This window comes from Eubalaena glacialis, chromosome 15, assembly GCF_028564815.1.
Source record: "Eubalaena glacialis isolate mEubGla1 chromosome 15, mEubGla1.1.hap2.+ XY, whole genome shotgun sequence".
NCBI classification, from domain to species: Eukaryota; Metazoa; Chordata; class Mammalia; order Artiodactyla; family Balaenidae; genus Eubalaena; species Eubalaena glacialis.
Window position 1 is genome coordinate 71,067,755 of NC_083730.1, and position 17,369 is coordinate 71,085,123.

Below are 17,369 nucleotides of genomic sequence, written 5' to 3' on the forward strand. Positions count from 1 at the left end.
GATCAAATTTCCATTTGTAGTATATAGGGAAGAGACTATACATATAAAAAAGATAAATTATAATGCAAGCTCAAATACAGTATATGTTATAAGAGTTTGGAAAAGGGAGTGATTATCAAGGGTAATCAGAAAGCTTCATAAAAACAGAACCTGATTTCTTAAAGAAAGGGTAGGACTTAGACAAGTCTTTGTACTTTTTTCTGTGAGTAGAGGATATTTTAGGCAGAAGGTTTGTCCTAAACAAAGGTGCATGGAATGCAAGATAGGTACATGGAATGAAAAGGAATGATGAACAGGGCAGCTTGAATGGCCCAGAGAATATTTATGGGGAAGGAAGCTGATGTGGAATAACACAGAAAATACTGAGCTAAGGATAAAGAGACCTGGATTTCAAAGCCACATAACCTCAGTTTCCTCACTTTGTCAAATGTATCACAATTATGATTGTGGTGATGGTTACATAAATCTATACATGTTATAGATAAGTATATGTCAATATTAAATACATATGTGTATATACATGTAAATGTATCTGTGTTTGCAGCTATGCATGTGTAAAGATATATACACAAAAAGTCCATTTCACTTGACGTAAATTAAAAAAATTTTAATGTCAAACTTCTCTGCTTTGGGCTGTAATTACGTCTCATTTGTCCATACTCACTAATCAGAAGGTCTGGTTAGCAGTTGTACACTCATTTGATAAATAAAAGTGGTAAGATAAGTTTTTTTTTAATGTATAAAAACTGTATAGGGCTTCCCTGGTGGCGCAGTGGTTAGGAATCCGCCTGCCAATGCAGGGCACACGGGTTCGTGCCCCGGTCCGGGAAGATCCCACATGCCGCGGAGCGGCTAGGCCCGTGAACCACAACTACTGAGCCTGCGCGTCTGGTGCCTGTGCTCCGCAACGGGAGAGGCCGCGACGGTGAGTGGCCCCCGCTCGCCGCAACTGGAGAAAGCCCTTGCACAGAAACGAAGCCCCAACACAGCCAAAAACAAATAAATAAATAAATAAATTTATTTAAAAAAAAAAACTGTATAGGCTGCAGAGTGAAGTAAGTCAGAAAGAGAAAAACAAATATCGTATATTAACGCATATATGTGGAACCTAGAAAAATGGTACAGATGAACCGGTTTGCAGTGCAGAAATAGAGACACAGATGTAGAGCACAAATGTACGGACACCAAGGAGGGAGAGTGACGGGGGACGGGGGGCGGCGGGGGGTGGTGGTGTGATGAATTGGGAGATTGGGATTGACATGTATACACTAATATGTATAAAATAGATAACTAACAAGAACGTGCTGTATAAAAAATAAATAAAATAAAATTCAAAAATTCAAAAAAAAAAAGAAAAAAAAAACTGTATAGGCTGGATTAGGTGATCTATAAGATTCTTCCCAACTATACTATCCTATGATTCTAATTCCTATTCTACAGTAAACTTAGGCTGTTCGCAAAAGGACTAATTGTGTGATTTTTCTCAGGCTAGATGGAACAGAGTTTTGGCAGCCTGTAGATGTAAAGATGTTTTTCTTTATAGAAATCATGCATAATATATAAAATATCCCATGTCAAAACAACTTCATAAGAATCTAAAGGCACTTTGCAACAATCATTGACCACCAGTTATGTGCTTTCAAAATGTAAAGGCTTTAAGAATTTAAGATAAACAAAGTCACATTTCCTGACACTTGAAAACCTTGTAAGAATGTAGTAGAGGCTAATAATAAACAAATAATCACACTCAGATAAAAGATATACTATATTTATTTCATCAGTTCTGCACATTTAGTCACATATTAACATCTCTGAATTTGAGATTTAATGTCCATGAACTCAATGGTGCCTCACAATGGTTGGTTATTTCTATGTCTAAATGGGGCTAAAAGAATTCTTTCAGTTTATATAAAATAAAAAGTTAAGTGATAAGAAAGAAATGTGTCATCATTTACTTATCAGCATTTTCTTTTTTCTTAGTAATATATAAAATAATGACACAACTTTCAATCCAGATTTCTCAGCATTGGTAGGATGTGCTACGGGACCACAGAGGAGAAAGGTGCTAGCCCTACTCAGGTAGGTCTAGGAATGCTTTCCAGAGGTAATGACACCTGAATGGAAATCGGAGCTATGAGAAACCAGTGTTTTCCAGGAACTGCATGTAGTTTTAGCTGGGAATATCTTGGTAATGAGAATAAAAGAGAAGCAAGATCTTTTATACTAAGGTAGTTGGCCTTTATCCTGTAGGCAATGGGGAAAATGCAGAATTATGAATAAGAGAATGACAGATCAAACTTACACTTTAGAAAGTTCATTCTGGAAGGGAAGCAAAGCATGGACTGGTTTGGAAGAGATAAAAGCCAGGAAAACCAGTTAGAGAAAAAGTCCTGTATTTGCAATGACAAAACAGATGGACAGCAAGGGATATATTTCAGACATATTTAGAATTTAAAAATTTACAGAATTTGAGGAATAAATGCATTAATAGGCACAATGCCTTATTCCAAAGTAATGATACTCTACTGACTGCCTCCTATGAATCACCTTCAAGGTAACTAAAATTTTTACAGACTTCAATCTGTCTCAGGTACTATGAAGACATTCTGGAGCCTTCCAAGTTATCCTTATAATATTTAATTAGCATACATGACTAAAAAGCTTCAACTTTCCTAAAAACCTGGTGATACCACTACCAATTATTACTGGATATAATATAATACTGTACTGCAAACTCAGAAGACTGGGAGAAACAATTCTGGAATGAATCTCCAAAACAGGGATCCAAAGAGAGAACAGCAACTACTGACAAGGTAAGAATGTAAGCAAAGTATAATGAGAGTAAAGTATAGCCCAAAAACCAATATTTAGAGGTAAGATTCATAATATCTACTTAATTTTAATTTTCACCTTTTCTTAGGCTAATTCCTTATAGGGGAAACTAAATTAAAAACCACTGGGCTTGTCACAAAAGTACAAATATTGTATGACTCCACTTACATGAGGTACCCTGGTAGTTGCCAGGAGCTGGGGCGGTGGGGGAAGATGAGGAATTATTGTTTCATGGGTACAAAGTGTCAATTTGGGAAGATGAAAAAGTTCTGGAGACAGATGGCAGTGATGGGTGCACAACACTGTAAATATACTTAATACCACTGAATTGCATAACTAAAAATGGTCAATTTTATGTTATGTACATTTTACCACAACTGGAAAAAAAAAAAACAAAAAAACTTTTGGTTCACACTAAAAGGAAAACTTAACCCTCCCCCCCAAAAAAGAAAATAAAAACTGACATGTTTAGCTCTTTGTCTAAGCCACTTCATATTTTTCTGGGTTCATTTGTGAATTTATTTATATCCTACTTCATTACAAAAGGATTCAAAGGCCTTCTATAGAAATAAGGTGGAAAACACAGAAGTCAGAGGGAGTGGAAAATAAAGTAAGGAAAACTCAGCTTAGAGACTATAAGCCCTGGCACACTTCCTAAAGGTGGCCAGGACACTAGGCTCTAACGCTTCACAGAGGACAAAGCAAAAGAATAAAGGATCACTTCAGATAATTCCCAGACCTTTTGGATAAAAATACACCAATGCTCAGGAGAAACGCAGTTTTTCCAGGCACCAAGTGCTCAGCAAAAGGACCTTGTGTGCTGTGCAGTGTTTGTTCCATACCCACAACACATATTCAAGAACAAGCTTACCACTGCTGCTACTTCTCTCCACAGAGAGAGGAAGGGCATCACACTGCACAGGGAAACTGTCCTAAAGGGGCCTGACTTTACATGCCAAGGCTTGATTCTCAAAACAATTATTAGGGGACTTCCCTGGTGGTCCAGTGGTTAAGAATCCGCCTTCCAATGCAGGGGACACGGGTCCAATCCCTGGTTGGAGAACTAAGATCCCCGCGTGCCACAGGGCAACTAAGCCCATGCGCCGCAACTACTGAGCCCGGGCACTCTGGAGACCGTGTACCACAACTAGAGAGAATCCCATCCGCCGCAACTAGAGAAGCCTGCGTGCTGCAACGAAGAGCCTGCATGACACAACGAATATCCCATGTGCCACAACTAAGACCCAATGCAGCCAAATAAATAAATAAATATTTTTAAAAAACAGTATTAGGAGGTACTTATTATCACACCCCTTTTACAGATAAGAACTGAGGTGCAGAGAAAGGAAGCAACCTTGCTCAGTCAAGGGGATAGCAAATGGCAGTACTGGAATTAAAGTCCAACCTTTGGGGGAAAAGTCAGTTTTTTTTTAACATAACATTTCAGAAACAGGCCCTCTGTGCAAAGTGACTGCCATTTAAAAGAGAATCCGAGGGAAAGAGTTACCAAGGGTGGACAATCAGGTAAATAAAAGGTGAGCCCCAATTTGACTCTGAGAGAAAAGCTTATACATTCGAGCCATTTTCCACCAGTACTTCATAAAATCAGTTTCCTGGATTCTCTGAAGCTGGTAGAAACACCACGACAGGTGATAGCCCATAAATGTAATAGTCTTTAGATTACCAAATTAACAAGAGGAGAGAAAATATACATAAAAGAACCCTCAGCAAGAAGCAGCCCTAGCGTCTTTAGAGGAACAAATAAAGGTAAACACAGTCTCACTTTGTAATTACATTATTAAATCTGCGGTTGGCAGTAGTACTATGCTACACCATCCAAATTTACATAAACATTTATAAGATACAATGAACTGAAATTGCTGAAAGACTATCTGAAAAGGAGAAATGGAAAATAGTAAAAGGATAATTTGAGGGTCATGAAAGAGTCTCATTTTATATTAATACTTATTTGTACATTTACATAAATGATTTAAGGGAAATACATTACATATAGTGATATAAATATATCTACAGGAAAAGTAGATTATCTGATATCTGGCTGGTGAGCATGAATGAAACCACAAAAGTAAAGTAAAAAAGACTCAATGCAGTTAGCAATATAGGCAACAACAATATTTTAAAAATCAAGTAAGTTCCAAAGTGGATTAATATATTTATTTGGAAACAAGAGTATATTACTATAGATTAGCCCTATCTTTAAAGAAAATCTTGAAACGTCCCCAAAAGGCCAAACCACAGGAACTCTGTGCACATCGTGGGAGCTTTGTTTGCTTACAGAAGCACTGGACGAGGGAGCTTCCCTATTGCATTTCAAAATTTCAAAACAAAAAAAACTGACGCAACAGATCAGACCTACACGTAAAGTGTCCTGGACTGCACAGTTACACAACAATGGCAGAAACTGAGAATACTGCAGGAGGCTAAAATAAACAGTGGGTAAAAAATGGGCAGCAAATGATGACAGATTTTGTGAATTATAACCATATGACAAAAAGAGGTCATTACGATGTTAAATGATGCACAGAACAACACTGTGCAAAGCAACAGTCTTTCTATAAAATGTTGATGAGAAAAGCCCACCTGGAATAGCTACAGTGGTAAAGGCAATACCAAAAATAAATAAGTTAAATTGCTTTAAGGAAAGAGAAGAAAATATTAAAGCGCTCCAGGCACCTGCAAGATGCAGCTTTCTCCAGGGTCGCCCTTAGGTCACTCAGTATAAGATGGGAAAGAACATGGCACAGAAAACCCTAAGGCTGACAGAAGCACTGAGCTATTTCTTGCAGTGTAGAGAAGATTTTCTTATATTTACCTAAACAAATTGCTTCAAAGGCAAAATGGTAAGTATGATTCTGCTGATCTCAACACATTCACTCCAGTATACTAAGGCAGCAGCAGAAATACCTCAGAATAAAGAAGGGATATCTTCATGAACTAAAAAAAAAATGTTCCATGTAAATTACTTGCAGAGGGATATAGGGAGAGAATGAGAAAATACTAGAAAAATGGAAAGGAGAAACAGATTGATTTTTTTTGTTGTCCATTCCCCCTCCCCCCCCCCCAAGTCATGGAGCTCCAAAGTACATCTGCTCTAAGTCAGAGTTTATTAACAGCAGGTCCCCCAGTGGGAGAAGCCATTAGGTTCCTGCAGCAAAGACTCAGCTTTGTATGGGGTTATAAAATCGCATGAAGAGAGGCTTCCTTTCCACTTTTTTTCTAGAACATGAAATCTTCGCTTTCAGGAAAGTATTTTTTTATAGCTATGAATTGCTCAGAGGCCATACGAGTACCATTTAGTTAATCAAACTTTTACTTAGCACATATTTTGAGCCAAGTACCATACTAGCCTGTATATTAAAGTTATCTAATGCTGCAAACATTTTCAAAACTAAATAAATTACCTAATGATACTGCCACCAAAATTTTTAGGTTAATTCAAAAACGTACCATTTCAGAAACAAAAATAGAGTTCTGCTTGACGTACCTAATTAGTGTGGAACGTCATTAGCTGTCTACTATTTGCCATCAACCTGCCTTAGTGTCTCCATCACTCTGCAAAGATGACAACTGGTGTGCACTTTCAACCCAATCTTCCCAAGAACTCCTTCCTCAAAAATCAATGTTTCTCAAAGGGAAGCCAATCTGATTTGACCCTTAGAACTCCTCCAACCTCCACAGTACTATTTTCAATCTACTGTTGTCCCAGAATACCAATTGGTATAATACAGAAGTAGTATAGGAGAAAACCATGTATCTACCATGTTTCTCTCTCTTTCAAGTCAACATAATCTTTTAATGCTCCTCTGAAAAATGTTAGACATAGCCTACAGTTAGATCCATATTTCCTCTCATGAAATGTTTAATGTCTTCTCTTATCTGTTTATTTCTAGATGGCATATTGGTCCAACTGGGCAGATCAACTTACTAGTAGAGGCGTTTTGGTTTAGAGGTACAAAATCTTAGAACTACAAAAAACATAGGGATTCCTTATGTAACCCTAAAATCCAGAGAAGTTGATTCATTTACCCAGTCATACAGTTAGTTAACAAAAAATTCAAAAATATAATCTAGGTCCACAAACTTCCAGGCCAGTGGCCTTACCACCATCCCATTGTGCCTCATTAATGTCACCTATTGACAGTGATTCCTGGTCTTCCTTGGTCTAAAATATCCAATCTTAGCTAATTTCATAACCTATCCATTCTCAATGCGTGAGTCTAAAGTCTTCAAAGGCTAGAAATGTTCTAATGTAAATTAGTGTTGGACCAAATACTTTCATCATATTTACCTCTCATGGGAGATTTCATGGCTGCTTCTACCATCCCCACCAGAAGCTGGAGACTCTTGGGGTCCTGAGCCAGCCCAGATGCAAAGGCTGCCAGGGCATCGGCATGACGTCCAAGATACTGGAGGGCAACACCCTGTCGGAAGTATGCCTGGAAATAAAGAAAAGACAATGCATGTTTTACTTATACACAATGCTCCACCAAGGCTGATGAGGATGCTTGATTAGAACAACAGGTCGGCAGAACTAAAATTGAGGTGGTCCTGGTTCAAAACCCTAGCAAAGTGTTTATAATCAAATCTGATTTCTCTGAACAGCATAAAATGTAAGCATACTTCTTTCAGGCAAATACGTTTAAAACTTTCATTCTTTTCCCTTCTAGAACACATTGATTTTATCGCATTCTTTGGTATTTATTCACATAGTACTTTTACTTTTTTTTGATGATTTTTAAAATCTTTTATCCCAACTTTAATAGCATAAGCTCCTCAAGGACAGGAGTTTGGAGATTTCTTTACATCTCACCAAAGTATCTGGTATAGCGCAAGACAAATGAGAGATATTCAAATTCCACTTATTTTATACTTCTCCTCATTAATTAAAGGGATAAATCAATATGTGATTAGTATTAAGATAACTGTAATAATGAGTAACACAACATGGTTACATTTAATGTGGTGTTTCAGACATAATATTTTAAAACTATTATTAAAAATACGCGGACTTCCCTGGTGGCGCAGTGGTTGAGAGTTTGCCTGCCAATGCAGGGGACACGGGTTCGAGCCCTGATCTGGGAAGATCCCACATGCCGCGGAGCAACTAGGCCCGTGAGCCACAACTACTGAGCCTGTGCGTCTGGAGCTTGTGCTCCGCAACAAGAGAGGCCGCGACAGTGAGAGGCCCGCGCACCGCGATGAAGAGTGGCCCCCGCTCGCTGCAACTACAGAAAGCCCTTGCACAGCAACGAAGACCCAACACAGCCAAAAAAAATAAAATAAATAAATTTTAAAAATACGTGTGCTTTGCTTAGAAACAGAATAAGATTGCTGTCCTTTGTATTGTTTAATTGGATTGGTTAAAAAAACTAGTATTATCAACTGTGAATATAAGGAAACAACCCTCCTTCCAGCTAATTGCAGAAAGGGCCAGAAAATTAATAAAATATTTAAACTTCAGAATGATCTTAAGAATGTGTAGTTTGTTTTTGAACACAGAGTAAAAACAAGTAAATGATCAATGTGTTACCAGTATTTAACCAGCAAAGGACCTTGTACCTGATTAAATAACACATAAAACTGACATATTAATGCATTCATTGCTTATATGACATCTGCTTCTACAATACTTGGCCTCCTATTTAGCTTAAATACTTTTACAATACTCTATGTTTGTAACACAAATGTAACTTTTTCAGTCCAGTATACTTTGCAATTGTAACAAACTGTATTCATGGAATATAAATGAAGTTTCAAACAACTACTCAATAAATTTAATACATAATTTTATAATATTATATTATGCACACATACAGAGTGAAAGAGAGCACCTTTCATGTTTATAAAACATATTTACTTATTTCATTTTTATAACTACACTTTGAGGTAATGTAAGATAGGCAATACTATTCAGTGTTTCTATTAAGAAACAATCCATAAACAGAATGAATACTCAAATTATTATGGGCTATTCAGACTTCTATTAGTTTAAACTACTAGCAGCTGTTAAAACTCAGACTCCAGTAAGACAATAACCTGTAAATGCACTTTCATTACTAATTCATAAGATCACTTCCTTTCACTGGACTCAGCCACTTTTTAATCTTTAATGTCTTTATACACATTTTTCACCACCCTTTTCATTTCACATTTTAGGTGATTTCTATAATCCAAGAGGCAATATGTACCACATTCCAACTAAAATTAACTATAGTTTACATAATTCTAGAAATTCTATATTAAAGCTAAACTTTAAAAATGTATTTATATATATGTGTGTGTGTGTATATATATACACCAAATATCTGTAAACTCTATTATTTATGGAGAGAGACAAAATGTGTCTGTAGTAATGATTTCAGGTACATATTTTAAGAAACACAAAAATCTACTGTGGTAATCATTTCACAGTATATGTAAGTCAAATCATTATGCTGTACACCTGAAACTAATACAGTGCTGTAAGTCAATTAAATCTCAATAAAACTGGAGGAAAAACACAAAAATTTAAATTAGTCTCAATGAATTTTGATAATTTCTTGCATGTTTAAAGCAAAGCATTATTGTTCATTACTTCACTGAGAAAATAACTGATTTTCCTATCTGCCAAATGAAATCACCAAAAAGTATGACATCCACTCCCCATGTATCCACTCCCTAGTAGGTAGGCAAAGTTCAGCGTTAATGGCAAGTTACGGTGTCAAATACACAAAGGAGTTAAAGAAGGGCATGCATGTTTTGTTTTCTTAGGACACTCATAAATTAGATGAAAAAAGGTATGACTGGATCATGCTGCCCATAGTCTTGGCTTCCTTTCTTCAGAAGATTTTGAAAAGAGATATAGGTGAGAAGGTTCCAAGGTCTCCCTTGATCCTCCCTTATGTCCTTCCAGAATCCCCAGCACAACTTTATAAGATTTTCTCAGTTAAAAGCTTAGAGTTGCATTCTTGTCAAGATAGCATAATGAGTCAAGCTCTGACATATCCCTGCACCTAATTTACAAAGTGGGGCTCTCCCAACTTACTCCCATGCAATATTAATTGCATGTATGAATAGCTGTTGAATAAAAATTAGTTATCTATACTTCTGTGAGAGATATGCCACTGTGGAGTTCAAGTTGATGATGATAAAACCTAGATTATGGGTTACTGTGATAGAATAAAAAGAATTCAGCAAAGTGCCTGACATAGAGTAAATACTTAATAAAGTGAGCTATTTTGATTATTAGCTAATGAGAAAATAATCATAACAAGAAAACATAATTATAGACTAAGAGAATATAAGGAGAGTCCAATAAATATTGAAAATATTTCATTATTCAATATAATATTATCCAATTCCTATCACTGCTTTATTCACTCCTCCCCCTTGCCCCATATAAGACTGCTGGCAACTGGGAAGTTCACAGCTGTAAGGCTCCCAGACAAAATCTGAACCACCTGACTAAAAGAAATTGGTACTAAAAGGTCTTGGGAGATGTAGCAGCCACCCAGAGGATTCTCCACCAGCCTCTTCCAAAGCAAAGGTCAAGAAGTGCTGAGTTTCACAGCTGTTTACTGTAACTTCAAGAAGATTGATGTGACCTAATTTTTCTCTTACTATCACAGGTTTCATAGGAAGCAGCGTCACCTGAGAAAGGGGCAAATTTGGGTCACTTAGGACTTAGGAGAGGCAGTATATGTGCAGCACACCAAGGAAAAGTGGGGCCTATGAAGAAATGTTGAACACTTGGTGCCCAGCCAACCTCAGATAACATACCCCCTGCCTCAGCACTCCCCATGCATATACCCACATTCTGGTCACTGGTTACGTAGCAGATGGAGAAGGGAAGGCAACACGGACTGACTATTGAGAGCACCTAAACCCTGAGAACAATGGTTTAACCTGAAGCTTTAGCCAAGAAGAAAGACTTAGGGTTAAGACTCTGCGCTTCCAATGCAAGGGGCACGGGTTCGATCCCTGGTTGGGGAACTAAGATTCCACATACCACGCAACTAAGATGCCACATGCCATGCAGGGCAGCCAAAGGAAAAAAAAAAGACTTATAGGGAGCTAGTTAATACACTGGACTAAAGGGGGAATGCCTAGATTTTAAAGTGTTGCAGAGTCATTCATATATTTTTTGTTGTTCACCACAAAGAACTTTCAGTGATTATTCCACACATGCTACTTAATCTCACAAATAACAGAAATACAAGTAGGTTACAAGTATAAGTTTTCATTCCTTCCATCCTGCCTTCAATTAACATTCTCTAAAAATCTACAGCACCAGTCACTGTGATGTGTACCACAGGGCTTGTACCCTCAAGTGCTCACAGTCTAGAGGGGAAGAATATAAAAAGCTATAAATGTCTTGACTGCTACCTACAATAACTGTTTACTAATAGTTAGGGTTTGTAACATTTTAGCAGAAATAAAAATGTAACTAATCACCAAAGTATTTATGCTCTTTTGTTAAAATTGTTAGTATTTGGTCTTTAATAAGCGGACATTCTTCTCATCTCAGAGAGTTTGCTATAGACTAAATGTTTGTGTCCCTACAAAATTAATATGTTGAAACCTAATCCCCAGTGTGATGGTATTTGGAGGTAGGGCTTTGGGGAGGTGATTAGGTAATGAGAGTGGAGCCCTCATGAGTGGGATTAGTGCCCTTATAAAAGTGACTCCACGGCTTCCCTGGTGGCGCAGTGGTTGAGAATCTGCCTGCCAATTCAGGGGACACGGGTTCGAGCCCTGGTCTGGGAAGATCCCACATGCCACGGAGCAACTAGGCCCGTGAGCCACAACTACTGAGCCTGCGCATCTGGAGCCTGTGCTCCCCAACAAGAGAGGCCGCGACAGTGAGAGGCCCGCGCACCGCGATGAAGAGTGGCCCCCGCTCGCCACAACTAGAGAAAGCCCTTGCACAGAAACGAAGACCCAACACAGCCAAAAATAAATAAATAAATAAAGTTAATTTAAAAAAAAAAAAAAGTGACTCCGGAGAGCTCCCTCTTCCCTTCTACCACATGAGAACAGGCACAGCAAGAAGACAGCCATCTATTAACCAGGAAGTGGGCCCTCACCAGACACCAAATCTGCCATCACCTTGATCTTAGACTTCCCAGCCTCCAGAACTGTGAAAAATAAATGTTATTTAAGCCACCCAGTCTATGGTATTTTGCTATTGCAGTCCAAACAGACTACGACACGGTTAAAGTAAAAACACTCAAAGACTAAACATGGGAAACAGTAAGCCATTCACCCTTCAAGTACCCCTGGAAGCAATGAAGGACCTTTAAGTCTTTTCTTTCAACATTTTATTACTGGGTTCACAATTCTAAGTCATCACTGAACCCAATAATAACCTAAACTTCCTACTCTCCCATGGCTCAAATGAGTAATGAGGTAAATTCCTATGCTCATAGGTACACATGTGTATTTATAACATAAAATATAGAACAAATGTATATAATATGTAATGATATATAAAATTAAGGACTTCCTTGGTGGCACAGAGGTTAAGAATCCGCCTGTCAATGCAGGGGACACGGGTTCCAGCCCTGGTCCAGGAAGATCCCACATACCGTGGAGCAACTAAGCCTGTGCGCCACAACTACTGAGGCTGTGCTCTAGAGCCCGCGAGCCACAACTACTGAGCCTGTGTGCCACAACTACTGAAGCCTGCGTGCCTAGAGCCCGTGCTCCGCAACAAGAGAAGCCACCACAATGAGAAGCCTGCGCACCGCAACAAAGAGCAGCCCCCGCTCGCCACAACTAGAGAAAGCTCATGCGCAGCAACAAAGACCCAAAGCAGCCAAAAATAAACAAATTAATTAATTTTTTAAAAAATTAAGTGTTTACTTATATGTACAATACAATCTATTACTTAGTTCAAGTGCTCCCAAATATTCTGCCTTTGATTTAATCTGGACTTTGTTATACTTTAATGTTCCTAACCTGTCTTTCACTGTTTGAATTTGAACTTTTTTACATCTTCTGAAGAATAAATATCTCTAACTATAACCTGCTAGCCAATCCAATCATACCACCTGCTACCACATCATCACCATCTTTGTCAACAATGTTTGTAAATTACATAACTATTTTACTGACTTTTCCCTTATTATTTTATTTAAAAATGAGTAGAGATTGGGAAAATACAAATGCTGATTCTAGTTTTTAAAAAGCAGCAGCATTAATCTATAATTTAACCACAACTGGGTCAAAAATGAAAATGATTACAAGGTGCCAAAAGCAGAAAAGCTTTAACATCACTGGATGAACACAGAACAGCTAACTATGCTCATTTTTGATGGAAAAGATAAAATTAGAGAATATATATATTAAAAAATGATTCTTAAAAGGAAAGACATGATTTGAGATTTTATTTTTCAGTTCTCTAGGAATTAACACTCCCCACTCACTGAACATGTCAATCTCTTGTTTAAGATTTGTGTATTTGATATTCCACATATTTGACTTTCATATACTTTTTCAGGAATGCATTATACAGGAAAATAAGACTGCTTGTATTACTTAAAACATATCCATCGTACAAGTAAAATGTAAATAAACACATATTACCCACTATAAAATTTATAACATATTACAAATTATACATTATGTCACATTAAAATATGACATATAAAAATGAAGGGACAGAACCCATGTCCTCAGTAAGTTTCCACTGTCTCGCATGAAATAGGCACCTATATGGATACATAAGCACAAATTATTTTTGTAATATATTTTGTTATGTATGTTCATTTAGAACAAGGGAGAAATTAATAGAACTTTCTACAATGATGGAACTGTTCTCTGTACTGTCTAATAACATTAGCCTCTGGCCAGCCACATGTGGCCATTGAGCACTTGAAATATGGCTAGTGTGACTAAGAAACTAAATTTTAAATTTCCTTTCATTTTAATTAATTAAATTTAAATAGCCACAACTGGCTAGTAGCTACTGTATTGGACAGTGCAGCTCTAGAGTTTGGTCTTCCTTTAATAACAAACTTCCAAACACAAAGTGAAAGGGTATATACTAAACAAATAAAAATAACTACTACAAAAGCTTTGAACTGAAGCTATGTGACTTACTCCCAAGGGCAGCTGTTGCAGAAGAGAAAGGACTCATAAGGCTGACATTAGAATCCTATCCCAGTTGCTTTTTAGCTGTGTGCCTTTAGCCAAGGCACTTAACTTCACCCAAATTCATGTGCCATTTCCACTTACAGAGAGGATGATAAGGATGACCTCAAAGGGTTGTAACAATGATTGCTAACTGATATCTCATATGATATATGAAGAGTGGGTACATTTTAAAAAATTGAAGTGAATTTCTCACTATTCACTCTCAGTTTGGCATTTGCTATTTAATCAGGTGGCTGATCTGCTTTACCAGCTTGCAGAATAGAAATTACTTTTGGTAAAGTGGGTGAGGGGCTGACAAAAATTAGGCATAAAACAAAAATTAATGATCTTAATGATAACCTTCAGTCATTAAGGAAATAGTTAACTTATGTTTGGCAACTTCCGTTTCAAAAGCCTATAAAGTAGGTAATACGTTTAAGGGAAATTTTAAATCAAAATTGCTTTTAAAAATGTTTACACTTTTGGGGACTTCCCTGGCAGTCCAGTGGTTAAGACTTCACCTTCCAATGCAGGGGCTGCGGGTTCGATCCCTGGTCGGGGAGCTAAGATCCCACATGCCTCAGGGCCAACAAAACCAAAACATAAAACAGAAGCAATATTGTAACAAATACAATAAAGACTTTAAAAAATGGTCCACATCAAAAAAAATCTTTAAAAAAAACTGTTTACACTTTTGGCAGTTGATTGGGTAGGCTTCAATTATCTAGTAAATTTGTTATTTGGGAAAAACATCATATGCAGGTTAAATAAAGTCCTTTGGCCTAGGTGGAAAAGAAGAAAGAGGTGGCAAAAATAGATGACCAAAAATCTGTCTGTAGAAACATGAAAAAGTCCTTCCTCTCAGAGACTTTACCCTGATCACCGATTATTAGAATTACTACAAGGTGTTCTGAGGCCCAAGCCTGACACCTATTTTAGAATTAACAAGAGCCCAGTCTTACCATATCAGTCTTGCCACTATAAATTATCATAACTTTTAGTGCACAGATGTTTTATTTTCCAAAACCCTTTCTAGCTGTCATTTGTTGAATCTCTACTCTGTTAGCTGTTTTCCATAGTTTATCACTAACTGTTTTCCATAGTTTATCACTAACTGTTTTCCATAGTTTATCACTAACGCTCACAATATTCTGCAAGAAGCTCTTATGACAACTATTACACAAAAGAGGTGGTTATGAAACTTGCCCCTGCTGCCAAAAACTCTTTCCACTATCCCACACTACCTCTTTGATAAAAGAATTAATGGTGTGCAATTAACCTCTAAATCAAGCTTTTTGTTTGGAAATTCTTATACTTGCAAAATTCAACCTATGGAGGCAGAAATGAAGGAAAATCAGAAATGACACAGAAAATTTATGAACATGAATATTTAATCTCTATTCCATTAGCAACCGTTGATTGTAGAACAATTTTTAATGAATTGAATGGAAGGAAAATTCATTTCATTAACCTTTCATATAAATGTATTATTATTGAACTAAACAGACCACTGTACTTGCAACTAAGTTCGATGTTAATTAGATTACAAGCATGAGGCTTTAAATCAAAGAGAAACAAAAGGAGCCATCAGCAAGCTTCTCAGCCAACACTTGTTTGTTTGCTAGTTAAAATGGATTTTTACCTGCAATACAATTTGCTATGCTTCTTTTATTTTCTGACATTTTCAAGTGGATTTTCTTTTGCTTCTATTTGCTGACACTTTATATTAAAAATAAAAATAAATAAAACCTTGAGAATCAGCAAAGAACACATTCTTCATGTAGCAATGTTTTACCTGCTCAGCTGGGAGTAATCATTCCTCTCTCTCCAGAAAACTATGCTTCTATTTTTTACTAGTCTGTCTTATTGTATGCTGAAAGTACATGCAAGAGATTGAAGGCTATTTTAGAAAACACCATTATTTAGTTTGCCACCCAGAGTCAGAGGCCCAAATGGCCTGAATGTAATGTTCTAACCAAATCTGCAGCTGTGAATTGTTTTTCTCTTCAACATGGCTTTTGGTACATTGAATATCAATTTCTAAAAGAAATCTGCTCTCAATCATAATTGTTTCATATCATATCAACTTTTTTCCCCAAAATTAGTTTTAAACTAATTATATCAAAAGTGTTAAAGTAACAAGTTTATGGGAAAATCATATTTTGAAAAGAAACCAGATATCTGATAAGCAGTTAAAGATGAAATGACAACCAGGAGTTAAATAACTAAGTAGGTGTCAATTTCTAGCACTGGAGGAATTCCCAGTGTTAAAGTTTATGTCAAATTATAAGGTGTGTCTACCATCATCTGGAGTTTCCCTTCTAAGCTTTAAAAGTAAACAACGAAAGAAGTTTGAAGTCCCCTAGAGTAATGGTTCTGAACTGCCCATATCTTGTGCCTTCACTCCACGGGTGTGGCATAGGAGGAGTGTAAAGTCATGCCAAGAAGAAAACCAGGGAATTTTCTGAACAATCGTCAAGAAATCATCTGGCTTCAGCATGAGTTCTGTGCCCATGCCCTACCAACCCTCCCTCTACCCCAGAACACAGAGCATGTGTGCCTTCACACATATAGACTGATCCTGGGGAAAGTGCTAAAACCAGAAGCAAAATGGAAAAAAAATAATGGTGGGCAGAGAGAATTACGAAAAACACTGACGCCAACAATGTGGGAATTAAAGGATTCACTAACTATTGAAAAAAACACTTGGTATCTCACCTACCATAATGTAACTCTACCCAAACCATGCTAGATTAATCGGAATCCACTTCCACCAGAAAGCAGTCTATTAAAAATTATTGCCATAAGTGCTGTATATTAGGATACAGCAGTTCTACATAAGGCTTCCCTGAGCAGATGAAATACCACCATTAGTGGCTCACTCCCTGATCTTTCTGATCTGATAGCTGATAGTTGATAACTCTTGCTTTTCTCATCAAATTATAATTCAAATGGGAGTCCACAGCATTATACCATGGAGAAGGTCAAAGTCATACAATAACATAACATATCTCCTGAAACGTCAAATCTATTTGAAGTTTCTGGGAGAGAATCTTTTTAATTAATAAACTTTGTTTTTAGAGCAGTTCTAGATTCACCACAAAACTGAGTGAAAAGTACAGAGAATTCCCATATAACCACTGTTCTGACACATGCATAACTTCCTGCACCACAGTGGTACTTTCTTATAATCAATGGAGAATTATTTTTACATGAAAATTATAGAAGAAAATAAAAGAGTTCACACAATTTTAAAAAACATAAATAAATACCCATCTCCATTCCATCTATAGCCCCAATCCTTGGAATAGTACCTCTCTTCTGACGTTTTAGGTATTTGGGAAAGCAAAGTTTCAGAAGTGCTGCCTAAACCACTGATAGCCTTTACCTTTGTCAATTGC

At 37.1% G+C, this 17,369-nt stretch overlaps 1 protein-coding gene across 3 annotated transcripts in view; it reads right to left on the reverse strand.

Moving 5' to 3' along the window:
* The window catches only part of TTC28 (tetratricopeptide repeat domain 28), a 594,760-nt gene that overhangs the window by 296,651 nt on the left and 280,740 nt on the right, over positions 1–17,369 (reverse strand). For all 3 annotated transcript variants that reach the window (XM_061170303.1, XM_061170302.1, XM_061170304.1), the window contains one exon: positions 7,142–7,289. In XM_061170303.1, coding sequence (XP_061026286.1) covers positions 7,142–7,289 — 148 coding nt within the window. The remainder of the gene's footprint in view (positions 1–7,141; positions 7,290–17,369) is intronic.